The following is a 27845-nucleotide window of genomic DNA, read 5'->3' on the forward strand; positions in this document are numbered from 1 at the left end:
ATTTTCTTTCCCATTTAGATGGTGATACTGAGGCACAAAAAAGAGGGGAGACCATTTGGAGTTTCTGAGAAACTATGGTGAGTAAAGCTATTTTCCAAAGCACCAGAAGGCAAGACAAGGAACAATGGAGGGAAACTAATCAAGGAGAGAGGGAACCTAGAACTAAGGAGAAACTTCCTAACAGCTAGCACTATTTACCAGTGGAATGATTTGCCTTCAGAAGTTCTGGGTGCTCCATTTAAGAAAAGAAATGGCAGAGCATATTTTCATGCAGAGGGTACTGAGTTCAGTTTTTCACATCTTCGGATCATTATTTAATGATTTCTCAAGTGCCGGAGAGCCTAAGGAAATAATATTCAGCTCAGTGCATACTCTACACCCAAAGTAAAACAAATTATATTCCTGAGTTTCTGGGAAACAATTGTGAGTAATGCAGAAGAGTGAACTTTTGTGGTCCTCTTATGTTCTCACTTCTTGAAGCATTCTTGAAGTAAACTTGAAGCAACCATTTTCAATTGAAAATGTAGTACCAATTAACAAGGTTCCTGAGAGGACAATATTGAAGCAAGATATCCTACATTGCCATTCATTTGCAGTAGAAATTTTGTTTACAGTTTAATTGAAATCGCCATGCATGGAAATTCTTCGTTCCAGGTTATCTATTGATATTAGCAGACTTATAGTTATATACAACATTCATATTTTACTTGAATATAGTAATGCTCTTTCTTCATCTAATGTCTACCTCTTATCTCTAACCATTGATAAGAACCTATTTCACATTAAATAATACTCTGAATCTCCTTTATCTTTTATTTTCAATGTCAATCTATCCATCTCTACACAATCCAATATTTTCTAAATTATATTTTCATCAGATGGGGTGTTCTCATTTTTGCAATATGTCATAGCTTTTCGGTATTATACCTAACAAAAATATTTCTGGTTTTAAATCCATATGCTGCTTAATCATCTTTTCCAACCATGTATGTATTTTCATCCAATATTCCTTTCCTACATGTCTACCACATACTGTATGATAATAAGTACCTAGAGTCTGATTGCATTTCCAACGTTTGGCGGACATGGTGTTGAACATTTTTGCTAGCCTTGCCGGTGGCAATTGCCACCTATAAAACATTTTATACAGATTTTCCTTATATGCAGTAGCCATGGTTTTTGCCATTTATCTAATTATCTAATATGGTAGCTGCTCTCCGTCATTGAGAGTTGTAGGTTCTAAAGTCCATCCTGTCCCTAAGAAAAGTGAAATGACAATAGGCCTAAATATAAATTAGTGTATATAAAGTATTTTTGTAGTGTTATTGTATACAACGTTATACAGTTATTGATCATTCTACCCACTGAATGCTACATTGATAGCTAAAGGAAAATAATTGTGGTCAATGAACAACTTTATTTAAGTGTTGCTTTTATTTTTTAGCATTAACAATATAGATCAAATGATAACAAATTGAAAAAAATCTCAGAACTAACAAGAACAAGATCAGCAACAACAATAACAATAAGAAAAAGGAAAACAACAAAAAGACATCCACCCATCCCCATCCAGGGAAAAGAAGCTCCGTGCAGGGCTTTGTAGGTGGGGGTGATTCTGCCCTCCATCTCCATCCCTCCCTTGCTGAAGCCGTCCTATAGGCAGACAGAATAACAGAGTTGGAGGCATGGCCGGGTTTAGATGAAAAGAGGCCCTAGGCTATTCCACTTATGAGGCCCTTTCACCAGTGGTGGGATTCAATTATTTAACAACAGGTTCTGTGGGCGTGGCTTAGTTGGAGGTGTGGCTTGGCAATCATGTGACCGGGTGGGTGTGGTTATGTGCATAGACTTTTTTCAGAGGGCTGAAAAAAGTCATTTCTGACTGGGCCTCGCACTTTTGACCGGTCCTCACACTTATGACCATCCTCACATTTATGCCCGTGCAGCATTCTTAACAACCATGTCACTCATTTCACAACTGCTTTTCTTCACCATGGTGACAAGATAGGGCAAAAACGTAAAATGTGAGGACAGTCGTAAGTTTGAGGACTGGTGAAAAGTGCAAGGACCAGTCAAAAATAACTTTTTCAGCCCTCTGAGTAGTCCATATGCACAAAAGGACTAACCAGAGGGCTGAAAAAAGTCATTTCTGACTGGGCCTCGCACTTTTGACCGGTCCTCACACTTATGACCATCCTCACATTTATGCCCGTGCAGCTTTCTTAACAACCATGTCACTCATTTCACAACTGCTTTTCTTCACCATGGTGACAAGATAGGGCAAAAACGTAAAATGTGAGGACAGTCGTAAGTTCGAGGACTGGTCAAAAGTGCGAGGACCAGTCAGAAATAACTTTTTCAGCCCTCTGAGTAGTCCATATGCATAAAAGGATACAGCAATAGAGAGGGATGAAGGAAGGGAAGGGAAATTAGAGTAGGAGAGAGAGGGAGGAAGAGAGGAGGGGAAGGAGAAAGGAAGAGGAAGTAGGGAGGAGAAGAAGAGGGGGAGGAAGAGAAAGTAAGAAGGAAAGAAAAGAGAGGTGGTAGGTTTGAGAAGAAAGATTGCTGTACAATAAAAAAGATGAAAGGGAAGAAAGCCAACCCCAAACAAATATAAAGATATTAAGATAAAGAATGAATTGTTAAACTTTAAAGAATAAAAGAGAACAAATATGAATAAATAACAATAATTAGAAACACACATACAAACATACAGTGTATTTCCTTTGAACAGAGTATTTGGCCGGTTCAGAAATTTAAACAGTGTTTAGTCATTTCAATTAAATTTACAATTTCTATATTTCCTTTTTGCCATATTTATTCCTCATCTATTTTTGTAAAGAACCAATATTACCCTCATCCTCATCTCTAATCTTAATCAAATTCAATTTTTCCCTTCTATTCTATATTATACCCCTTCCCATTGTCATCTATTTTTATATCCATCCTCACATTGGTTAATTATGTAATATTACAGTTGTTTAATATGAATTCAACATTTTAATATAAATCAATTAGTTATAAAACTACCTTTTTTGTATATTAATCAATATGAACATGAATATTCCAATTATTTCCAGGCAATCCAATTTCTTACAAATCCATTAATTATATTTACCAATAATAATAAACCAAATAATTTCCCCCATATATTCCTCCAAACCACAACTTAACCATTTCTGCTTTCAACACAATATACAATTAATAGTATCTCAATTATTACAATTCCCTAGTTAAATAGAGCTTTTTTTCTTTTGTATTTTAAAATCTCCTCTTTTTCCCTAAATTTCATGTTGTTTGCACCTACCTTTTTTGGTGAGGAAAAAGAAATCTGCCTGCCTAATTTTCCAACGTGCAAAGCCAACAGCCTGCTTTACTTTCTCTTTCGTTTTTCAATATAGCTAGGGGGGAAAAAATCAGCACTCTTTGCAAGCAAGGAGCAGATCCGTGAGCAAAACAGCTGAGAGCAAATCAGCTGGGGGTCGGGAGCCGATCTAAGCAAGGGCTAATTAGCCTATGCTGAAGCTCCGGGGGCCAATAAAATTACAAAAAAAACACCGAACCCTTTGTTAAATTGCTGGCTCCCCCGCCCCTCGCCCACCACTATTTATTGGCAATAAATAGTGGTGCGGAGGGGCGGGGCAAGCCAGCAATTTAACAAAGGGTTCGGCTGCAGCACTGGCTCTAGGGCGGCCCTTTGAAGCCCCGCGGCAAGAATTTGAAGTTTTTTTTCCCTCTAGCCACCGGAGGCAGCAATAGATAGGGAGTGGGGGGTGTAAGCGAACGGCCGGCAACCCAACAGAGCAGAGAGTGAGGGTGAGTGAAGGCGTGGAAGCGGCTTTCTCCATCCTGCTCTCTTGCATCCAGAGCCGGTGGGGAACCACGTGGCAGCCCACGTGGATCCCAGACAGCGGAACTCAGGCTAGGGAAGGGGTGGGCAGTTGTGGCTCTTTTACAACCTGTGGCCTTCAACTCCCAGAATTCCTCAGACAGCCAAGCTGTCTCAGGAATTCTGGAAGTTGAAGTCCACAGGTTGTAAAAGAGCCACAATTGCCCACCCCTGGCGGGTGGGAGGCGAGGGGCGGGGGAGCCAGCAATTTAACAAAGGGCTCGGCCGAACCCCCTAGAAACCCCAGAATCCCACCACTGTGTAGGCCCCTCTTGATCTTGAGGCCCTAGGCTGAAGCCTAGTTAGCCTATAGGAAAATCCGGCCCTGGTTGGAGGGGACCGTGGAGGTCTTCTAGTCCAGCCAACTTCTGGTGCAGCCCATCAAGAAGGGCGAGATTTACATCTCACAAGTAATCGGACTGAACTTCACTGCTCCCGCCTTTTCCCTGCCCTACCTGTTCTCGGATCAATTGCAGAATTCTGCTCTTTCTGGAGTTTCTTCTAATTCCCCTCTGGTCTTCCCAGTTAGCATATTAGGCACCTTCCAATCTGAGGGGGTCATTTTCTGGCATCATAGCTTGTAGCCTTTTGATACCTTTCATTGGGTTTTCTTAGTAAGGATACTGGAGAGGGTTGCCACTTCCTTCTCCACTGGGTCACCTTGTGTTAGGACCCTCCACTATGAACTGTCTGTCTTGGGTAACCCTGCACAGCATGGCTCATTGCTTCATTGAGTTGCACAAGATTTTTCGACATGACAATGCGGTGATCCATGAAGAACCTGAAATAGATACCTCTTTGAATTAGAGAGTGGAGTCCAGGGAGTCCTCTTCCAGGCTGCTGAGATCTTCTAGGGTGACTTCCACTTCTTTGGGAGAATCCCGTGAATGACAATAGTTCCTCTTTAGGCATCGGGGCAAAAGAAACTCGGCATTCCTAAAAGAGGGCCTATTGAATGGGGATGCCTGATCAAACGCGTTATAAGCTGCCCTGAGTCTCCGGAGAAGGGCGGCATATAAATCAAATTAAAAAAAATAAAAACAAAAAACAAAAAAACCCCCAATGCTTCTCTTGCTGCATAACCTGTGCATTTAAAAAGCAATCCTCACTTCCAGCCCACCTCTCCCACAGAAAAGTAGGCTCTCTACTCTTTGCCTGTTAAAGCCCTGCCATGAAGCAGCAGGGTGCTGGAAAGGATGAGACCCAAAAAGGAAAGGCATAACCAGGGTGGGTCACATTCATTTGGTCCACTGCCATGCACCTTCCCTGTTGATTTTTGGCAAAGGAACCAATTGCAGCAAACTATATGCACTTGGGTGCATATAGTTAACCTAAGTATGTTGTCCCAAGGGCCAGGTGTCACCTAGCTCCACTTCCCAGAGTGCTCCAGCACAGTTCAATCAGTTTAGGAGAAGTGAATAGAGGACCTCCATCCCTCCCCATCAGAAAACACATTGTCTTTCTTACCCATGGACTGGAGGAATCGCTAGCATCAGAAGCCGCTGCAGCATCCTCCCAGCTTCCCTCAGACTCCTCAACCAGAAGGTCAGCAAGGGAGTCCACATCCTCCAGGCTGCTGATCCTGGAGCCCACCAGGACTGTCATGGAATCCTGCAAATGACAGGATGGAGCCTAAATCCAAAGCTCTTTGCATCTCATTACGATGGCTAACGCATAGGGTGCATACAACCCCTTTGTGCCGACAGCAAGAGGACCTTTGGAAGCCTTAAGGTTAAGGTGAAATATTGCACAATATCTTCCCTCCACCATCAGGACTTATGGCATAGCCTTCTTCGGCCCCATTGCCAAAACCTTATCTCTGAGGAAGGTATTTTTCTCCCCATTAGGAAAGAGCTCCTCTTCTGTGTCCTGGTCTTCCCCCGTTAGAGTCCAGGTGAGATGTTTAAGGAATCAAGCTAGCTCAGCTTCCCCTTTCCAAGATGAGTCACTCACCCTGTCCATCTTTTCCTCCAAAGCCCCTTGTGAACCAGCGGGGTCTTCTCCCTTCGAAGTGCTACCTACCGGGATAGATAGGGAATCTCCACCTCTCTCTGGCTCTCTGCTGGAAGGGATTCCTCCAATGGATCCTAAAATAGCAATGCAAATATTCTTTCTTTTGGTATATTAACAAATCTGCAGAGACAGGGCCATTAGCATGGTGAGGAGATGTTCAGGCCTTACCGATTCAGTGGAGCGCTCCATAATTGTGGAGAGGCGCAGCCTCCGTGGAGGTTTGAGAGAACGCATACCTCCACAAATTGTGAACAGGCATCACATCTTCCTTCCTGGGGCTCCTGATGTTGGCACGAACACCTATCAAAACCTGAAAGTAATAATTGTTCATTTGAATAAAATGATAAAATAAATCAAGGTTCTCTGCAACATATCCCCATGAATCCAACGGGCTCTTCTTGAATTCGTTAGGCTGATCAGGTTCCCCCATCCTGTTTTGTGACATGGATCCCCACTGGCCATGTTGCAAAATTGTCCTTACCCCTCTAGATGAAGAAGCGTCTCCATGAGGGGAGCAGCTGTGCTGCTCACCATGGACCTGTACCTTGTCAGAGCTGAGCAAAAGAAGAAGGTGACATGTCAAAGAACATCCATCTACCTCAGCCTCCCCTTTCCAAGACCAGCCAGTCAGCCTGCCCATCTTTTGCCCCCACAAGCCCTTTGAGACAGGAAGCCACCTTGGGGAGAGGCTCTTACAGATTCTCTTACAGTCCATCAATGGTCCCCCACCATGCCGAGAGTTTAAGGAGAAGGCTGTGGTACCTGTCAGGAGGAACAGGAAGGTCCTCCGCGTCATCCTTAATGCAACAGGAAACCACTGAGCCTCTTTTCCAGATGAGCTGTGAAGGGACGACAAATAGATGTGAGTCAGTCAGAAGTGTTGGGAAGCATGACTTATTCTCCTACTGCCAGTTTCATGGCTGCTGAGATGGCCACACTTACTTTGAAAAGCCTCCTGACAGCCATGACCAAATTAACTGTTCCTGTTGGTACTGCCATACTCACTGCCCAACAGAAGACTAGGCAGCTCTGCGCTGGCTCCAGAACCCTCTGCACTCCAGCACAGTTCACTAGTTTAGGAGAACTGACCTGAGGGCATCCATCCCTCCCCAACAGAAAACATTGTCTTTCTTACCCATGGACTGGAAGAAACGCTGGCCTTGGAAGCCACTGCATCCTGGTCCCAGCTTCCCTCTGACTCCTCATCCAGAAGGTCAGCAACGGAGTTTACTTCCTCCAAGCTGCTGATCCTGGAGCCCACCAGGAATATCATGGAGTCCTGCAAATGACACTATGGTTGCTAAATCCTAAGCTTCCTGAATCTCAATCAGATAGTTAAAGCCAACAGCAGGAGGGCCTTTGGAAACCTTAAGCTTAGGAGGCTATATTGCACAATTTCTCCCCTTCCTCATCAGGACTTATGGCATGGCCTCCATTGTCCCCATTGCCAAAACCTGCTTACCTCTGAGGAACGTGTTTTCTCCCCATTTAGGACAGAGCTCCTCTTCCACGGCTTTGTCTTCCAAGTTTTCAGTCCAGAGCAAAAAGGTGAAATAAATGTAAATGAAAGCCCCTTGTGAACCAGTAGGGGGTCTTCCCCCTCTGAGGTGCTACCTACCTTGATGGACTGGGACTCTCCACATCTCTCAGGCTCTCTAACGGAAGGGATTCTTTCAATGGATCCTGAAATAAAAACACAAAGATTCTGTCTGTTGGCATATCAGCAAATCAATAGAGACAGGGCTTCTGCCATTAGCATGGTGAGATGTTGAAGCCTCTCCACAGTTGTGAAAAGGTGCAACCTCCACTTCTCTGTCTTGACATTTCTTCGGAGAGAAGGAAGAACAACTTATCAATACTAGCCATCAGCCTTTTTTAAGATCAAACAGTTGGAGGCTTTAAGAGCGTGCCATCGGGCCTGCCAATAGGGTTGCCTTGCATCATTTTTCCTTTCGCAGAATCAGAGGCAGAGGGTAGAGATGCTTCCCCTCTGCAAGCCTTTCCTCTAGCTTTTCTGTTTAGGGATTTAGTGCAGCTGCCTTTTTGGAAAAAGTTCAGAGAAGAGCAACTAAGATGATCAAAGGCCTGCAGACTAAACCATATGAAGTTGCAGGGTTTGGGTCTGGCTGGTCTAAAGAAAAGAAGAATTAGGGGTGACATGATAGCAGTATTTCAGCATTTGGGAGGCTGCCACAAAGAAGAAGGGCTCAAATTATTCTCCAAAGCACCAGAGTGCAGGACAAGAAATAGTGGGAAACTAATCAAAGGAAGAAGCAATCTGGAATTAAGGAGAAGCTTCCTAACGGTGAGGCCAACTAACCAGTGGAAGAGCTTGCCTCCAGGAATTGTGGACGCCCCATCACTGGAGGTTTTTAAGAAGAGACTGGACAGTCACTTGTCTGAGATAGTATAGGTTCTCCTGCTTCAGCAGGGGGCTGGACTAGAAGACCTCCAAGGTCCCTTCCACCTCTTTTTCTATTCTAGGAAAGGCCACCTGGAGCAGGCAGAAGCAAGCAGGAGGCTTCCTGGTGACAACTTTTTCCTGATGCTTCAAAGTTTGACTGAACTGGGATCTTGGTTGAACTGGGATTATCGACTTTTGCAAAGCCTTTAAACTCCTAGTTGGAGACTGGCAGCAGCTCAAAAATTCTTATTGCATAGAACCGGTTGGTGTCGTGGCGAGAACAGTTGGAAATACCAGTGGTCTGCGAGCTCCATGAAAACCAGCTGGTATCTGCTTGTCGGTTTTTAATGGACTTGTCGCTGTTGTCGCTGTTTAATGGACTTGGAGCAGGAGAGCCATCTACTGGAGGAAGAAGATTACTGCAGCGTGGGAAAGTGAGAATTGTTTAAGATATACAAAGAAAAGGAGTGAAAATAAATAACACCTGGAAGGCCACTTGACCTTGATTCTATCTCAGTAGGCAATTTGGAGGTTTTAAAGAAGAGATTGGACAGCCATTTGTCTGAAATGGTACAGGGTCTCCTGCTTGAGCAGGGGGCTGGGCTAGAAGACCTCCAAGGTCCCTTCCAACTCTGTTATTCTGTTAAATTCCGCTTCTAGGTGACTTTTATGGCCTCTGATCAATGTCTATTCAGGGTTTTACCTTCCAGTCTATTCTTATATGGTAAATATAGAACCTTTCGGGGGGCGTTATTTCAACAGATGGGTTTATGATTCCTAATAGAGAAGGTCAGTCTGATTGACCATCAGACAGAGGAATTAAACAGGATCTTCCTTCCCATTTAAATAAATACATAAATAAATAACTTGATTGCCGTTGTACGTGTATTCAAAGTATACCCATACAACGAAATTCAGTTAACACCCAAAGACCTGGTCCAACACACATAACAATCCCCAAACAGACTCCCACCCACCACAATTCTCCACCCCTAAACCACCCAAACATCCACACAACGGACCAAGTAATACTCTCCAACAGCTCACTGATGGTGGTCCTTTAGTTCAGGGGTCTTCAACCTTGGCTCCTTTAAGCCTGGAGGACTTCAACTCCCAGAATTCCCCAGCCAGTTTTGCTGGCTGGGGAATTCTGGGAGTTGAAGTCCTCCAGACTTAAAGGAGCCAAGGTTGGAGACCCCTGCTTTAGTTCATGGTTGAGTGCAATTATAGCTCTGGGATCAAAACTATTCAGAAAACATGTGGTCCGAGTTTTAATTGTTCTGTATCTTCTGCCAGAAGGCAACCGTCCAAAAAGATTGTAAGCAGGATGGGAAGAGTCTCTGAGAATGTTATGCAACTTTCTCAAACAGTGAGATTCGAAAATGTCGTCCAGGGCTGGTAGCTGGAGTCCAATGATATTCTGGGCAGTTTTAATGATTCTCTGTAGAGCTTTTTTGTCCGCTACAGAGCTGCTCCCATACAATGCAAGAATGGGAGGATACCCTCCCATTCTTGTCAAGATACTCTCAATGGTGCTGCGATTGTAGGACAGAAGTAGATGCTGAGATAGGTTTATCTTCCTGAACATTCTCAGGAAGTACAGCCTCTTCTGTGCCTTCTTCACAAGCATGTTAGCATTCATAGTCCATGAGAGGTCCTGTGCTTAATATCAGAGTAGAGGAATGGTGAGATGCCATCCTTACTGACTGTGGCCTACCTGTCAGAAAATCCCTTATCCAGAAACAAATCCTCTGATTTATACCCAAATTGGACATTTTAAAAAACAACCTGTTGGGTAAAATGGTGTTAAAGGCAGAGCTATAATCCACAAATAACAGTCTCGCATATGTCCCCTGTTGTTCCAAGTGATTCAAGACAGTATGGACAACAAGAGACATAGACATTTAGATGGTGATACTGAGGAACAAAGAAGAGGGGAGACAATTTTGAGTTTCTGAGAAACTATTGTGAGTAAAGTAGAGAATGAACTTTTGTGCTACTCTTATATTCTCAATTCTTAGTAAACTTGAATCAACTTTTCCTTTTCAATTGAAAATGTACCAGTTAACAAGGTTCCTGAGAGGACAATATCCAAGCAAGGTATGCTACGTCACCATTCACTTGTGGTAAATTTTTTTGTTTACAGTTGAATTGAAATCGCCATGCATAGAAATTCTTTGTGCCAGTTATTTTTTTAAAAAAGTTTTTTATTTTTATTTCTCATAAACACATTTATATGTACAGTCACCTTATTTTTTAACTTTCGCTTTTAATTTTTACTTTTTACTTTTTCGGGGCTGCTCTTTTACCCTTTACTTTTATTCCAACCTTTCTTCTTCTCCTCCCCTTCTCTTCCTTCCTCCTTCTCCTCCTCCTTTCTTCTTTCTTCCTCTCCTTCGCTTTCCTACTTCCCCTTCCCTTCCCCCACTCCTCTCTTCTTCCCCCCTGGTTGTGTAAAGAAGCAAAACATTATTGGGTGAAAATACAAACATGATTAGAGGGAATGTTGCAGCAACATATAGAGTTAAAGCCAGAGATATTCTTACTGGGAATTTTACCAGAGAATTACAGTAAAGAAGATAGATATTTGATTATTCATATAATAACAGCGGCTAGAATTGTATTTGCACAAAATTGGAAAACAGATAAAATCCCGTCGGAAGGAGAAATTATACAGAAAATTTTCAAATTTTCGTGCCAGGTTAAGACATGCACTTTCCCTGCCATTTTAGTTGTCTCATTTGTTTATCTTATTATATATGCTGGTGTTTGTATTGTAGCAACAACTTAGCATTACTTGCATGAAATTATAGCCTATGAGACACTGTAACCTGAGTACTGGTCTGTAAAATTCCTTTTTTGTTGCTATTTTTCTTTCATATAGGCCCAATAATCAGGATGCAAGTCATGAGAATATAAACAGTATTTATTTCTTTGTTTTTGTTACAGGAGGACATCAGGCAAGGCAAGAAAACAGTCCAGGACATCAGTATATATATACAGTAGGAGGAGTCAAAGGTAAGGAGGAGTTAGTGGGATGGACAATTGATGTATTAATGATTAACCCTTACATGGCTTTAAGTATGTACATATAGTTAGGTATTTTCCATGTGTAACAAATCCCCCTCTAAAATACCTAACGGTTATCAATATTACAATTTATATACATATATTCAATTTCGAAGTTAGATAAGCGTGTTGTTTAACTGGTAAAGGTTTTGTTAAAATGTCTCCAACTTGTTCACTTGTATCACAATGAATAGCTTTAATAAATCCTATGTTAGATAGCTGTCTGACATGTTTATATTTAATATCTATATGGCGTGACCTCTGGCCTATTGCTTCAGAAGTTGAAATTTCTATGGCAGCTTTATTGTCTTCATGGATGGTTATGGGATAATTGGGTTCAGACCAGATGTTAGATAGCAGATCGTCAAACCACGTTAAATTATTGGCCGCTTTTGATAGACAAATATATTCAGCTTCAGCTGTGGAGGTTGCAATTAAATTTTGTTTGCCAGTGTACCAATATACGGGACAATTGTTTATAAGAAAGACATAACCAGACGTGCTTTTTCTACTCTTTGAATCTCCGGCCCAATCCGCATCAGCATAGCATGACAGAATAGGTTTTTCTGAATGTACAGGTTCTAAGTATAAACAAACATCAGTGGTGAATTTTAGATATCTAAGGACCCTTTTTACCCCTTCCCAATGATATGTATTAGGATTGCTTACGTGTCTGGACAGAAGGTTAACAGCAAAAGTGATATCAGGCCTAGTCCAATTAGAAATATATAGTAATGAACCGATGACTGATCTGTACAAAGTATTGTCTTTAAATGGCTCACCTTCGTTATTCATGTTCTTTATAAAATCAGTTTGCATGGGAGACTCACATGGTTTCGAATTAATCATATTGCATTTTTGTAAAAGCTCTAATATTTTTTCTTTTTGAGATAATTTGAATCCTCCTTTGGTCTTGTCAATTTGAACACCTAAATATTTATTTACTTTTCCCAAGGTTTTCAACGTAAAATGTTTGCCCAATTTTTCAGCGAATTCATGACATTCATGTTTTTGTTGCCCAAAGTATAGAATGTCATCAAAATATATGAGTACATACTCTATGGAATTTTCCCTTTTTTTGATAAAAAAGCATAAATCTGTGGATGTGGCTGAAAAACCGATTTCTCTAAGTATCTTTGCCAAACACTCATACCACCTCTTTCCGGATTGCTTTAATCCATACAAGCTTTTGTTTAATGACCAAGTTTCTCCTTTCTGTATATTATTTCCGGGCGGTGCCTTCACATATATTTCTTTGTCAAGGTCAGCATGTAAATAAGCAGTTTGTACGTCCAACTGGTACACATCTAAATTCAGAATAAATGCCATTGTTAGTGCGCTTTTAACACTTTCTGACCTTACTATGGGAGAGTACGTATGTACATAATCATCAGGGAACCGTTTCGCGAACCCTTGAGCCACAAGTCTAGCTTTGTATAAGAGTTCATTATTTTCTAGCTCCTTAATTTTGAATATCTATTTTGTTCCTATGGGGGTTTTACCTGCAGGTGGTTTTGCGTGTGTATATACATTTAATTCCTTTAAGCTATCCATCTCCCTTTCCATTGCTTGTTCCCACTTGATCTTCTCCTCTTGTGGTAATTTTAGTATTTCCTCATATGTACTGGGTGTTTTATTGTATGCATTGATGGATAGTATGTAATCCTCTAATCTTTTTGGTACTGTGTTTCTGTTGGATCTAATGGGTCTATTTGGAGGTGCTTCAGCATCATGCATATACCTTGCTTCTTTTTTAGTTAGTGTATCTACTTGTATGTTGGGATGATTCTTATTCCATTCTCTATTTGATATCTCCTGGTGTCTGGGTTTGCTAATTTGTCGTGTTTTGGATTCAGTTGCGTATGGTATGTGTTTTCTATGAGTGTCTGTTGTGTTTTCAACTTCAGGGTATAATTCATTTAGATGTATTTTGGACCAATTTGCGTGCTCGTGGAATACAGCCGTTCTAGATATTATGAATTTATTGTTTTTGTCTATAAATTGATACCCTTTGGTCCCTGATTCATATCCCATGAATTTTAATCTTTTTGATAACTTTTCTCTTTTGTGTCTTAATTGTTTTGGAACATAGACATCAGCAGTGACACCAAATATATGTAGATGGCCAATTTTAGGTTTTCTACCATACATGACTTCGTAAGGTGTTTTGCCAATTACGCTAGACCATAGTCTATTTATGGTATAATTTGAATATGTAAGTGCTTCGGCCAAAAAATTTTTCCCTAGTCCAGCATCATCTAACACACATCTAACCATGGTTTGTAATAAACCGTTTTTGCATTTTGAGACTCCATTCTGGAATGCAGAAAAAGGTGAAGTTTTGAAATGAAGTATTTCCTGCATTCTTAGCCAATTGGAAAATACTTTTGACAAAAATGTCGGGGAGTTGGTAGGGAACATTTTTGCAATTCTGGTTGGTGGGAGGTGCCATCTATAAAACATTTTCATCTGGTTTTCCTTGTATGCCCTCGCAATTGTTAGTTTCGTGTTCGTTTTCCACATCCTCTCCCCCTTCTCTAATTCTATCACATGGTTAAAGTTTTGTGCCCATTTGATCATCGTGTCTTTCGCCGTTTCCTCTTCCATTTTATACCGAATTAGAAACTTGTATAGTCTACTTATTAGTTTTCAATCATTCCCTAGTATAATTTTATCTAATTCTGTTTCTTCTAGTCGAACTTGGTCTTTTTTTAAATCCTCAAATTACTCTGTGTACTTTGAGTTTATCTGCAGATATGTCCACCATTGCACTTCTCTTCCTAAGTCCAGTTCCAATTCATTTCTAGTTTTTAATATTCCCCTCTTAGTTATTATGTCTCTATACCTAGTTAATTTTGTCCAGTCTACTAAATTTGGATATGTTAAAGTTTCCTCTGGGGAAATCCAAGACGGGATTTGTATATAATGCTGTTTTTTAATTTTATTCCAAATTATTAGTAAAGAATTCCTAATTGTATGTCTTCTAAAGTATCCATAAATATTTTGTTTTCCTCCCCACAAATATGAGTGCCACCCTATAGTTAGATCATGTCCTTCTAATGTTAGCAGCCTTTTATTTTCCAATTCCATCCACTCCTTTATCCAAACTAATCCTGCTGTTTGATAGTAGGTCTCCCAATCTGGCAGGGCAGCTTCTCCTCACTCTCTCTGGTATCTTGTAATACTTTTAACCTAATTCTAGGCTTCTTTCCTTGCCAAATAAATTTTGTAGTTAATCTACTTAATAAGTCGAAAAAATTGTTCCCCATTTTTATCAGAATAGTCTGGAAGAGGAATATTCCTCTTTGCTATTTGAAAGCCTTTTGTCATATCCTGATTAACCAATGCCTTTGCGGTCTGTGTTGAATAAATTTTCCCAATCATTTGTCCAAGTTTTTGTCCATAGTCCAATTTCTGTATTAATTGTGTCATGAAGTTCCAGTTCAAATTGTCAAAGGCCTTTTGCGCATCAAGGAAAACCAGTGAAAATTGTTTCTCTGCGTGTACCTCATAATACTCTAATATATCTACTATCATCCGTGTATTATTTTTGATTTGCCGTCCTGGGAGAAAACCACTTTGGTCCAAATGTATGTGTTTGTTCAGAATCACTTTTAGTCTATCCGCAATTATTGACATAAATAATTTATAATCGGAATTCAGTAGAGAGATAGGTCTGTAATTTTGTATTAGTTGTGGATCTGAATCCTCCTTATGAATCAATGTAATTAGAGCTTCTGACCAGGATTTGGGTGTTTTTGTCCCTTGCAATACTTCATTAAATATTTCTAACATAAGTTCTCCAGTCTGTTCTATCCTATTTTAATATAGTTCTATCGGTAATCCATCGGGGCCTGGGGATTTATTACTTTTTTGTTTTTTTCATTGCCGTTCCAAATTTGGTTTCGGAGATTGGTCTATTCAACGTTTCTTTCTGTTCCTCTGGGTAACTGACTCATCTTTATGAGGGTTGCAATCTCCCAGGGTCATGTGATCAGCTTTTGCATCTTTCTGGCAAGCAAAAGTAATGGAGAAGCCAATTTCTCATAACAACTGGGCTACTTCAATCAATCCATCAATCAACCAGAATAGAGCTGAAAGAGATCTTGGAGGTCTTCTAGTCCAGCCCGCTCCACAAGTAATATACCCTATAGCAGTGATGGCGAACCTTTTTGCCATTATGTCCCAAAAGTGGGGGGAGTGTGGAGGAGTTGCGCATGTGTGTGCCATCAGTCACATTTCAATGCGCCCCACCCGCACGCATGTGTGCACGACCCCCCCTGTATTCCACCCTCTTTTGGCATGGTGGGCCCTCCCAGGGCTGCAGAGGTTTCTAGGAGCCTGGGGAGGGCGAAAACGGCCTTCCCCACCCTCCCGGAGGTCCCATTTCTCAACTTCCGTTGGAACAGAAAATGATGTTTTTCAACCTCCCCACGCTCCAGAGCCTTTCTAGGAACCTGGGGAGGTAGAAAATGGCCTTCCCCAAGGCCTGAAAATCAGCTGGCCAGTGCGCGCATGCGCGCTGGAGCTAAACTAGGGCACGCTGGCATGCCCAAGATATGGTTCCATGTGCCACCTGTGGCACGCGTGCCATAGGTTCGCCATCACGGTCCTATAGCATGTCCAATTGCATATGGTAACAGTACTATTACACTGTCTCTCATACAGCAGTGAAAAACAAACGTAGCTAGAAAAAACAACAAAAAGACATCCATTCCAGGGGAAAGCAGCTCCATGCAGGGCTTTTTAGGTGGGGGTGATTCTGCCCTCCATCTCCATACCTGTTGTGACCCAGGCCCAAGTAAGTATTATCAGACCCAAACTGTTTGAAACAAACAGACTTTATTAGAACAGATGAGAATTAACTCATTCTCAGGGTAGTCCAAACTAATTTAAGACCAATTCTTCATAACACAATTCTTCAGCCTTATCACCAACCTTGGTCTTATTAGGCAACCTGCCAAAGGCTTTTCTTGGCAAAAGTTCAGAAGCAGAAGATGGCAACAAGAAATATATGCAGCAAGACAAGAAACAAATCTATCAACGTTGTTTTTTGACAAAGAGCCTAAGAGCCGTTGCTGGTCTTTTAAGACTTATGGGAGAGACCAATCATCTCTTGGCCCTACTCCCGAGTCATCCTTTTTGCTTTAGCTGCTCGTGCCTTCTTCCAGCTCTTCTCATGCATGCACTAGGAATGGCTTTTCTTGTTCCTGTGCCTCTCTGCCTCTGGAGCAGCGGTTCTCAACCTGGGGTTCGTGACTACTTTGGGGGTCGAACGGCCATTTCACAGGGGTCACCAAAGCCCTCTCTCGGTCCCCCCACGCCTTCACTCACCCTCACCCTCTGCCTCTGTTGGATCGCCAGTTGCCGGTCGCTTACCCCGCCCACTCCCAATCTATTGCTGCCTCCTGAGTCCCAGCTAATGGCTAGAGGGAAAAAAACTGTTTAAATTCTTGCTGCGGGGCTTCAAAGGGCCACCCTACAGCTGATCAGTGTTAAAAGAAAACAAATGAGTAGACCGGTGCCTGCAAAAATAGAAAAAACAGCCCCTTTCAGCTTCAGCATAGGTTAATTACCATCAGTTGGTTTGATCAGCCTCCCGACTCTCAGCTGATTTGCTCTCAGCTGTTTTGCGGAGGGCTCTGTTGCTAGCTAGCTGCAAAGAGGTAAATTGCTGGAGCATATTATTTTTCCCCTAGCTATGCTGAAAAAGCAAAACTGAAATTAAAGCAGGGTCTTTGCTGCAACGTGACAAAATGAGGCAGAGAGAGATTTCTTTTTCTTTTTCCTCACCAAAAAAGGTAGGTGCAAAACTGCAAACAATGGGAAATTTAGGGCAAAAGAGGAGGTTCAAGATTTTAAAACACAAAAGAAAAAAAGCTCTATATAACTAGGGAATTGTAATAATTGAGATACTATTAATTGCATATTGTGTTGAAAGCAGAAATGGTTAAGTTGTGGTTTGGAGGAATATACGGGGGAAATTATTGGGTTTATTATTATTGGTAAATATAATTAATTGATTTGATCTTTTATTCTTTAAAGTTTAACAATTCATTCTTTATCTTAATATCTTTATATTTGTTTGGGGTTGGTTTTCTTCCCTTTCATCTTTTTTATTGTACAGCAATCTTTCTCCTCAAACCTACCACCTCTCTCTTTTCTTTCCTTCTTACTTTCTCTTCCCCCCTTCTTCTCCTCCCTACTTCCTCTTCCTTTCTCCTTCCCCTCCTCTCTTCCTCCCTCTCTTACCCTCACTCCTACTCTAATTTCCCTTCCCTTCCTTCATTCCTCTCTATTCCTGTATCCTTTTATGCGTATGGACTATTCAGAGGGCTGAAAAAGTTATTTTTGACTGGTCCTCGCACTTTTGACCAGTCCTCGAAATACGCCTGTCCTCACATTTTACATTTTTGCCCTATCTTGTCATCATGGTGAGGAGAAGCAGTTGTGAAATGAGTGACATGGTTGTTAAGAATGCTACAATGGGCATAAATGATGACCAGTCATAAGTGCGAAGTCCGGTCAAAAGTGCGAGGACCTGTCAGAAATCACTTTTTTCAGCCCTCTGGGTAGTCCTTTTGTGCACATGGACTACTCAGAGGGCTGAAAAAGTTATTTTTAACTGGTCCTCACACTTTTGACCAGTTTTCGAACTTACGACTGTCCTCACATTTTATGCTTTTGCCCTATCTTGTCACCAGGTTGAAGAGAAGCAGTTGTGAAATGAGTGACATGGTTGTTAAGAATGCTACAATGGGCATAAATGATGACCAGTCATAAGTGCGAAGTCCGGTCAAAAGTGCGAGGACCTGTCAGAAATCACTTTTTTCAGCCCTCTGGGTAGTCCTTTTGTGCACATGGACTACTCAGAGGGCTGAAAAAGTTATTTTTGACTGGTCCTCGCACTTTTGACCAGTTTTCGAACTTACGACTGTCTCACATTTTATGTTTTTGCCCTATCTTGTCACCATGGTGAAGAGAAGCAGTTGTGAAATGAGTGACATGGTTGTTAAGAATGCTACAATGGGCATAAATGATGACCAGTCATAAGTGCGAAGTCCGGTCAAAAGTGCGAGGACCTGTCAGAAATCACTTTTTTCAGCCCTCTGGGTAGTCCTTTTGTGCACATGGACTACTCAGAGGTCTGAAAAAGTTATTTTTGACTGGTCCTCGCACTTTTGACCAGTCCTCGAATTTACGACTATCCTCATATTTTACACTTTTTGTCACCATGGTGAAGAGAAGCAGTTGTGAAATGAGTGACATGGTTGTTAAGAATGCTGCATGGGCATAAATGTGAGGATGGTCATAAGTGTGAGGACCAGTCAAAAGTGCAAGGACCTGTCAGAAATGACTTTTTTCAGCCCTCTGAGTAGTCCCTATACACATATAGCAATGGCCACCCGGTCACATGACCAGCTAGCCACGCCCACCCAGTTACATGACCTCCAAGCCATGCCCACAAAATAAGCCACACCCACAGAACCGGTAGTAAAAAATTTTAGAACCCACCCCTGGTTGGGGGTCACCATAACATGAGGAACTGTATGAAAGGGTCGCGGCATTAGGAAAGTTGAGAACCACTGCTCTGGAGGCTCCGGAGTCCGCACATCACTCCCAGATGGCCATGGCCCCAGCTCTGCCTCTGACGCAGAGCCCTCATCTGGGCCTTCCCCAGCCTCCAGGACAGGCCCATGTTTTTCCTCAGCCTCCTCACTGTCCAACTCCGCTGCCAGTTCCGCAGGCTGCTGGCGGACCACAACACTATCGCTCACCGCAGGGCCATTCCCCCAGGTCTGACGATCCAGATGCAGCTGTGACTGGAAGAGGTCATGGACTGCTTTCACCAAGATAGGTGCATGCACAGACGTCGCATTCTCTCAAGTAAAGTCCTCCAGTCCATATCCCTTCCACTCAATTAGATACTTGAACCGTCCTTTTACCCACCAGGAGTCCCGAATGCTGGCGACCTCATACTCGGGTGGTTCATTTCTGTCATGTGGCACTGTGGCAATGGCTGGAACAGGCCTGAAGCGGCTCCCATTGCCGACCTGGCCTGTCGGCAGTGAACACAAGACGTGACATAAGCCTGGACATTGTGTCTCAATCGGGGCCACCAAAAGTGCAAGAAACTAGATTCAGTGTCTTAAAGAGGCCAAAGTGCCCCGCTGCAGGATTATCATGGCACTGCGGCAAGATAAGTCCCCAGAGCGGCCCCACCAGCAGCTAGAGCCTGTCTCGGTACCGCAAGAGTTCCTCATGAAACGTCCATGGAGAGGCGGGCCCTACCTCTTTCTTCCGTTGCTCCATGTAAGCATCATGCCGCTGAGCTTCCTGTATCTGAGCCCGTAAATCAACTGGTTCCTAAACCACGGAGAAAGACTCTACAGGCAACACTGTCTGGAGCAGAAGCGGGTCTTCGATGTGGGAATACTCCGGTTTCCGCGAGAGCGCATCCACCCTTTGGTTGCGACCACTAAGGATGTACGTAATGCTGAAATTGAACCTTGCAAAGAAGAGGGACCACTGAATCTACCATTGGTTCAGTTTCTGGGTGGTCTGTAGTAACTTTGCACAAGGGAAGAGGGTACCGCCAGATGCGCGAGCCTGTAGCAAGACCGCAGCAACAGCAACACCCGATGCATCTGCTTCTACCACAAACAAATGGTGGGGGTCAAGATGCTTCAAGATAGGCTCCTTCATGAAGGCCTGTTTCAAGGCCTGGAGTGCCTGTTGCTCGGGGGTACCCAACCGAAATTGGACTTTTTCTGCAGAAGCCGAGTGAGAGGCATGATCCTGGCAGCAAAGCTTGGGATAAAGGTCCGATAGTAGTTGGCGAACCCAAGGAGGCACTAGACAGTGGTCCTTCAGTCACCAAGGAGGTTGCCAACTACGCAAAGACTCCACCTTGCTCGGCTCCATGGCAATGCCCTCGGGAGAGATTCAATGCCCCAGGAGCTCAATGGTGGACTGGAAAAACTGGCATTTCTCCAGTTTAGCATACAGATGATGCTCCCGAAGATGTTGCAGGAGCAGGCAGAGGTGCTGTTGGTGGGTCTTCTGGGAAGGAGAATAGATGAGAATGTTGTCTAAATAAATTACGACAAACTTGTCCAAGAGGTCCCTAAAAATGTCATTCATGAAATGTTGGAAGATGGCAGGAGCATTGGTCAGCCCAAACGGCATGACCGTACAGTATACTCAAAATGTCCTTAAGGAGTGTCAAACGCCGTCTTCCATTCATCCTTGGGACGGATCCGAAGAAGATTATAAGTTCCTCGCAAGTCCTATTTAGTGAAGACAGTAGCCTCCAGAAGTAGTTCCAAGAGTTCAGGAATAAGGGGCAGAGGATACTGGGTGCGCGCTATGATGGCGTTTAGCTTGCGGGAGTTACAACAAAGCCGCAAGTCTCCAGTATTCTTTTTCACGAACAGGACCGGGGCAGACAATGGCGATGAGGGCCAGATAAAATCCTGAGCAAGATTTTTGTCCACAAAGTCCCGTAACACAACCAACTCAGGGTCCGACATCGAATACAAACGCCCCAATGGGAGTGGAGCATCCAGAATCAAATTAATGGGGCAGTCGTGGTGGGTGTGATCCACACATTGCAGGCTCGGAAAAGAGATGAAGTTCTGGGAACAATAGATCTGCGGGTCTGGTTTCCTGAGCCAAGCCAAGCCCAAAACCACGAGAAAATGCAGGCCGGAGGTAAAATCAAACTGAATAGGGTCCTCATGAGACCCGATGGTCATGTGCAAGGGTTGAGTGGTGGCCGTAATAGGCCCAGACAGAAGCACCCGGCCAGAGTCTGCACATCACTCCCAGATGGTCCTCGCCCCATCTCTGCCTCCGACGCAGAGCCCTCATCCGGGCCTTCCCCAGCCTCCAGGACTGGCCCGTGTTCTTCCTCCGCCTCCTCACTGTCCGACTCGGCTGCCAGCTCCGCAGGTTGGTGGCGGACCACAACAATACCCTCCGTTGCTGAAGCCGTCCTAGAGGCAGACAGAATAACAGAGTTGGAAGGGACCTTGAAGGTCTTCTTGTCCAACCCCCTGCTCATGAACACGTTCCCAGCATCACCGCTGTCTGTCTGCTGCGCTAAGTAGCCAGCTTCGGGTGCATCCCATCAAGAATGGCGAGACTGGCGCCTCGCAAGTAATCGGGCTGACCTTTGCTGCTCCTGCCTTTTCTCTGCCCTAAGTGTTCCTGGTTCAGGTGCAGAAGGCAGTTCCTCCTCCTCCTCACTAAACAGCTGGGTGCTTTCCCCACCTGAAATCTCAGGGCTGCCCTGCTGCAGCTGTTGTTTCAGCCAAATCATTCTCAGCAGGCTACTCAGAGCCATTGACCAACTCACCTCCTGAGGTGGCAGGGGCTGGTTCCTCCTCCTCCAAGCTGACCTCTGGAGACGAATCTGAGGAAGCATCTGGGGGAGGAATCAAAGGCTATTATTAGGACCACTTTGCTCTTTTGGAGCTACTTGTAATTGCCCTCCGCTCTTCCGATCTGAGGGGCTCATCTTCTAGCATGGTAGCCCTTTGATACTTTTCCTGGGGTTTTCTTACTAAGGATACTGGAGAGGGTTGCCATTTCCTTCTCCAGTGGACCATGTTGTGTCAGCACCCTCGACTATGACCTGTCTGACCTAAATGGCCCGGCACAGCATAGCTCATTGCTTCATTGAGCTTCGCCAGGCAAGGCATTGACCCGTGAGGAAGGTAAAATAGATACCTCTTCTCATTGAAGAAGGCGGTCCAGGGAGTCCAGGATGTCCTCTTCCAGGCTGCTGAGATCCTCCAGGGTGTCTTCCCCCTCCTCTGGAGAATCCTGTGAACGACAGTCATTCCTCTTTAGCCATCAGAGAAAAAAAAATCAGGATTCCTAAAAGAGGGCCTATTGAATGGGGATTACATTTCCCATTTAGGACACCAGTCCCTGCTACTTTGTGGCAAAGGAACCGATCCCACCAGACCACCCCAACCGAAAAGCCTTTGTCTTTCTTACCCATGGACTGGAAGAAGCCTCCGCATCCTGGTCCCGGCTATCCTCAGATTCCTCCTCCAGAAGGTCAGCAAGGGAGTCGAGGTCCAAATCCCAGAGGCTGCTGGTCCTGGAGCCCGCCAGGACTGTCAGCGAATCCTGCAAATGATACTAAGGTTGCTAAATCCTCAACTTTCTGTGTCCCAATAAGATTCCTATGGCCCTATGGGCCAACAGCAAGAGAGCCTTTCCAAGTCTTAAGCTTAGAAGGATGTATAGCCCAATTTCTCCCACTTCCCAAAATTTTCTTACCTCTGAAGATGTTTTCTCCAGGTCAGGAGAGATCTCCCCCTGCACTGGTTGGTCTTGTGGTTCCTGAAATAAAAAGCCAAAGATGCCGTCTGTTGGGATATCAAGAAATCCACAGAGACAGGGCTTCTTCTTTTCACGTGGGCAGGATGTGTCCAGGCCTTACCAACTCAGTGCAGGTCTCCAAACTGGTGGACAGCCGCGGCCTCCAGTGCTCTTGCCTTTCCTCTCTGGGGGGAGAAAACAAAGGGGCCAAAGATCAAAAGTAGCCATGGCCCTTTTGCAAGAGTGGTCATGTGGAAGCTGTAAGAACCCTTGCAGGTGGCCTGCCAAGGGGCTTGGCCTGCCGGTGAAATTGCCCTGAGTCCTTCTTCCTTTAGCAGAAGCAGAGGCAAAGATGCCTCCCTTCTGCTAAAGTTTCACCCTCAAAAGTGTTACCTACCCTGAAAGACAGGCACTGTCTCCTCCTGCACCTCCCTCCTCCACGTCCGATGGATCCTGAAATAAGAAGGCAAATATTCCGTCTATTGGCATGTTAACAAATGCACAGAGACAGAGCCTCTGCCATTACCATAGGGAGGAGCTACTCTGGCCTTACCGACTCAGTGCAGGTCTCCCAAATTGTAGTCAGCCGCGGTGTCCACTTCGGCATCCTCTCATTTCTGGGGAGAGAACGAAGGGCTTGAGTCCTTCTTCTTTTAGTAAAAGTGCAGGCAGAGGGTAGAGATGCCTCCCCTCTGCAAACCTTTCTTCTAGCCCTTCTCCTCAGAATCCCTCAGCTGAGAACACTAACCTCCTGGAAATGAGAGCTGGCCGGACATCTTCCTTCCTGGGACTCCGGGCGGTAGCAGGACCACCCATCACAACCTGCAAGTAACAATGGTTTCATTGAAGGTATGAAACAAGGGGATCTTCTTCAGTTTCCTAGGCTGGCCAGGTTCCCCCCAAGTTCTTCCCTTCCCCCACCCAGTTTTGAAGTATGAACCCCCACTGCCCATGTTGCAGAAGCATCCTTACCCCAGGCAAGGAAGAGACGTCTCCATCAGACACATGATGTGTCTCCCATTCTCCCTGCTGGTCATCCGGTTCCTGTGCCTCTTCGGTGCTGACCAAAAGAAGAAGAAGGTGCCATGTCAAAGAACATTCATCTAGCTGACCCTCTCCTTTCTCAACCTAGCCAGTCAGCCTGCCCATCTTTTGGCCCCTGAAGCCCCTTCTAGACAGGAAGCCATTTTGGGGAGAGCCTCTTACAGACTCTGCAGGCCATCAAGGTTGCCCCACCATAGCCAGGGTTTAAGGAGAAGAGGGTGGTACCTGTCAGGAGGCACAGGAAGGTCTTCAATGTTGCTCTTCAGGCAACAGAAAAGGTGCGAACACCTTTTCCAGATGTTCTGTTAAGAGAAGAGAAATAGACACATGTCAGTCAGAAGAGCTGATTTGCTCCCCCGCTGCCAGTTTCTTGGCAGCTGAGATGGCCACACTTACCCTGAAAAGCCTTCTCACAGCCATGACCAACTAGGTGCTCGTCCTATCACTGCACGAAGGGAGAATGAGCAGCTGTGCAGTGGCTACTGGTTTTTCAGGGCAACTCGTTCCCTCGGCAACCAGGTAAACAATAGCCATTTTTTATACCTACCCAAGGATGGCAGCTCAGCTGGATCTAGGAGTGGCCGGTGGCTGACTCCCTCGGTAGCCTTTGGCCTCTGGGTTTCCTGTGGGAAGTTGTCTGTTCACGAACAACAGAGAAGCCCCATCATTGTGGCACAAAGCACAGAGGGAATCATGGCCTCCTAGGGAGGAAGCGACTTTTAGTCCAAGTCCCTACCCAAGGGACTTGGCCATCTCAGATAAATGATTGCCCAATCTTTTTTTTTTTTAAATTAAGTTTTTATTAGAGTATAAATATTAAAAAAAATAACATGACATAAACACAACAAACATTTATACAACATATAAACAAAAAGAAATTATGTTTCCTTCTTAAGCATTGTTTCCAAGTGACATTCTGCTTGTTATATATTTCTTCCCCTCTCCTTAGTCTAATGACGTTTTCTATACCGGTAATATTTCCCCTCTAGATTTTTTGTTTATTCCTAATTTTTAACCAATTATACCATTTAGTCCATATTTTGTAGTAGTCTGATTCTTCTCTTTCTTGTATTTCTTTGGTTAACCTGTCCATTTCAGCGCATTTAGAATTTTTTCTATTAAATCTGTTTCGTTTGGCGTTTTTTCTTGTTTCCAGTTTTTTGCATATATTATTCTTGCAGCTGTTAGTATGTGAATTGTGAGATATTTAATATCTTTAGGGTATGATTTATTAAAAATTCCTAGTGAAAACTTTTCTGGTTCTTTATCTATCTGTGTTTCTGTTATTTGTTCCAACCATTTTTTGATGTTAGACCAAAATTTCTTTGCTGCCTGGCATGTCCATCATAAATGATAGAAGGTCCCTTTGTCTTCTTACACTTCCAGCAGATCGGGCTATTTTTGGGCTGTATTTTTGCCAGTCTGGTTGGAGACCTATGTGCCACCTATAAAACATTTTCAGTTGGTTTTCCTTGTACGCCACTGCTCTTGTTAATTTTATCTTTACTTGCCAAAACGTTTCCCATTTTTCCAAATTTATTGTATGTTTGACTTTTTTTTTATTAAACAATTTTACAGAAAAAGGAAAAAAAAATTACAAGTATTTCCCCATCCCTCCCTCCCTTCCTTATCCCCCCCCACCGCCCCTCCCCCGAACTTCCCAGAACAAAATGCAGGGTATACAATTGACAATCATATGCTAAACTAAACTAATAAACTAAGGATTCCTATCCCCCCCTTCACAATTTAACTCCCCTTTTACTAACTAAGCATCAATACTCTTAATTTTTCTATTCATTCATAAGCTATTTGATACTTTTAGTCCGATATTTGTTTTGAATATAATCAATCCATCTTCTCCATTCCGATATATATCTTTCTTGTGAGTGATCTTTCAAATATGCCGAAATCTTCGCCATTTCTGCCAAATTCGCTACTTTTAATGTCCATTCTTCAATAGTAGGCCAATCTTCCTTCTTCCAATATTGCGCCACCAAAAGTCTAGCTGCAATCCAAGGGGCTCTTCTTCTTGAGGTTGCCGGCCTGGCCAGGCTCCCCGGGAGAGATTTCCTCCCCAGCCCCAGTCAGACTTCAGGCATGACCTCCCCAGCGGCCGTATGGCAAAACTTTCCTTCCCTCTGCGGTAGAGGAGCGATGCCATCGTTAGAGGAAGAGAAGGGATGCTCCCCCTCCTGCTTTTCTTCATTGTGTGCACACTGAGGAACCAAGGCAGGAAGTAAGGAAGGGCCTCAGATTAGCAGTTTTAGAAACCTCCTTTTGCATATTGCATATTTTACTGTTTTGTTGCTTTGTTTGGTGTTTTTGTGCAGATAGAAGTTGCCAGAGTTCCTTAGTGACCATGTGCCAATAGCATTTTGGGGGCGCAATTTCAACAGATGGGTTTATGATTCCTAATAGAGAAGGTCAGTCTGACCATCATACAGAGGAATTCAAGATGATTTTCTTTCCCATTTAGATGGTGATACTGAGGCACAAAAAAGAGGGGAGACCATTTGGAGTTTCTGAGCAACTATGGTGAGTAAAGCTATTTTCCAAAGCACCAGAAGGCAAGACAAGGAACAATTGAGGGAAACTAATCAAGGAGAGAGGGAACCTAGAACTAAGGAGAAATTTCCTAACAGCTAGCACTATTTACCAGTGGAATGATTTGCCTTCAGAAGTTCTGGGTGCTCCATTTAAGAAAAGAAATGGCAGAGCATATTTTCATGCAGAGGGTACTGAGTTCAGTTTTCCACATCTTCGGATCATTATTTAATGATTTCTCAAGTGCCGGAGAGCCTAAGGAAATAATATTCAGCTCGGTGCATACTCTACACCCAAAGTAAAACAAATTATATTCCTGAGTTTGTGGGAAACAATTGTGAGTAATGCAGAAGAGTGAACTTTTGTGGTCCTCTTATGTTCTCAATTCTTGAAGGATTCTTGAAGTAAACTTGAAGCAACCATTTTCAATTGAAAATGTAGTACCAATTAACAAGGTTCCTGAGAGGACAATATTGAAGCAAGATATCCTACATTGCCATTCATTTGCAGTAGAAATTTTGTTTACAGTTTAATTGAAATCGCCATGCATGGAAATTCTTCGTGCCAGGTTATCTATTGATATTAGCAGACTTATAGTTATATACAACATTCATATTTTACTTGAATATAGTAATGCTCTTTCTTCATCTAATGTCTACCTCTTATCTCTAACCATTGATAAGAACCTATTTCACATTAAATAATACTCTGAATCTCCTTTATCTTTTATTTTCAATGTCAATCTATCCATCTCTACACAATCCAATATTTTCTAAATTATATTTTCATCAGATGGGGTGTTCTCATTTTTGCAATATGTCATAGCTTTTCGGTATTATACCTAACAAAAATATTTCTGGTTTTAAATCCATATGCTGCTTAATCATCTTTTCCAACCATGTATGTATTTTCATCCAATATTCCTTTCCTACATGTCTACCACATACTGTATGATAATAAGTACCTAGAGTCTGATTGCATTTCCAACGTTTGGCGAACATGGTGTTGAACATTTTTGCTAGCCTTGCCGGTGGCAATTGCCACCTATAAAACATTTTATACAGATTTTCCTTATATGCAGTAGCCATGGTTTTTGCCATTTATCTAATTATCTAATATGGTAGCTGCTCTCCGTCATTGAGAGTTGTAGGTTCTAAAGTCCATCCTGTCCCTAAGAAAAGTGAAATGACAATAGGCCTAAATATAAATTAGTGTATATAAAGTGTTTTTGTAGTGTTATTGTATACAACGTTATACAGTTATTGATCATTCTACCCACTGAATGCTACATTGATAGCTAAAGGAAAATAATTGTGGTCAATGAACAACTTTATTTAAGTGTTGCTTTTATTTTTTAGCATTAACAATATAGATCAAATGATAACAAATTGAAAAAAATCTCAGAACTAACAAGAACAAGATCAGCAACAACAATAACAATAAGAAAAAGGAAAACAACAAAAAGACATCCACCCATCCCCATCCAGGGAAAAGAACCTCCGTGCAGGGCTTTGTAGGTGGGGGTGATTCTGTCCTCCATCTCCA

At 43.1% G+C, this 27845-nt stretch overlaps 1 protein-coding gene and 1 long non-coding RNA gene across 2 annotated transcripts; one reads left to right on the forward strand and one right to left on the reverse strand.

Annotated features, from left to right (window-relative positions):
• LOC148115189 (uncharacterized) lies at positions 1–27764 on the forward strand. The gene is made up of 3 exons (XR_015732308.1): positions 1–77; positions 11256–11324; positions 26233–27764. It is a non-coding gene; the product is annotated as an uncharacterized LOC148115189 (long non-coding RNA).
• Positions 18864–24218, reverse strand: LOC148115190 (uncharacterized). Its single transcript, XM_087886372.1, has 11 exons — positions 23982–24218; positions 23685–23772; positions 23461–23534; positions 23266–23329; positions 23110–23165; positions 22834–22897; positions 22671–22733; positions 22383–22517; positions 22110–22205; positions 21736–21804; positions 18864–21373 (listed from the first exon to the last, which is right to left on the reverse strand). The coding sequence occupies exons 3-9, from the start codon at positions 23526–23528 to the stop codon at positions 22116–22118; spliced, it is 540 nt and encodes a 179-aa protein (XP_087742498.1). The 5' UTR covers positions 23529–23534; positions 23685–23772; positions 23982–24218; the 3' UTR covers positions 18864–21373; positions 21736–21804; positions 22110–22115.
• Positions 27765–27845: the final 81 nt, after the last annotated feature.

The sequence above is a fragment of the Pantherophis guttatus genome, chromosome 2 (genome assembly GCF_059756535.1).
Source record: "Pantherophis guttatus breed Tessera chromosome 2, ASM5975653v1, whole genome shotgun sequence".
In the NCBI taxonomy this organism is placed as follows: Eukaryota; Metazoa; Chordata; class Lepidosauria; order Squamata; family Colubridae; genus Pantherophis; species Pantherophis guttatus.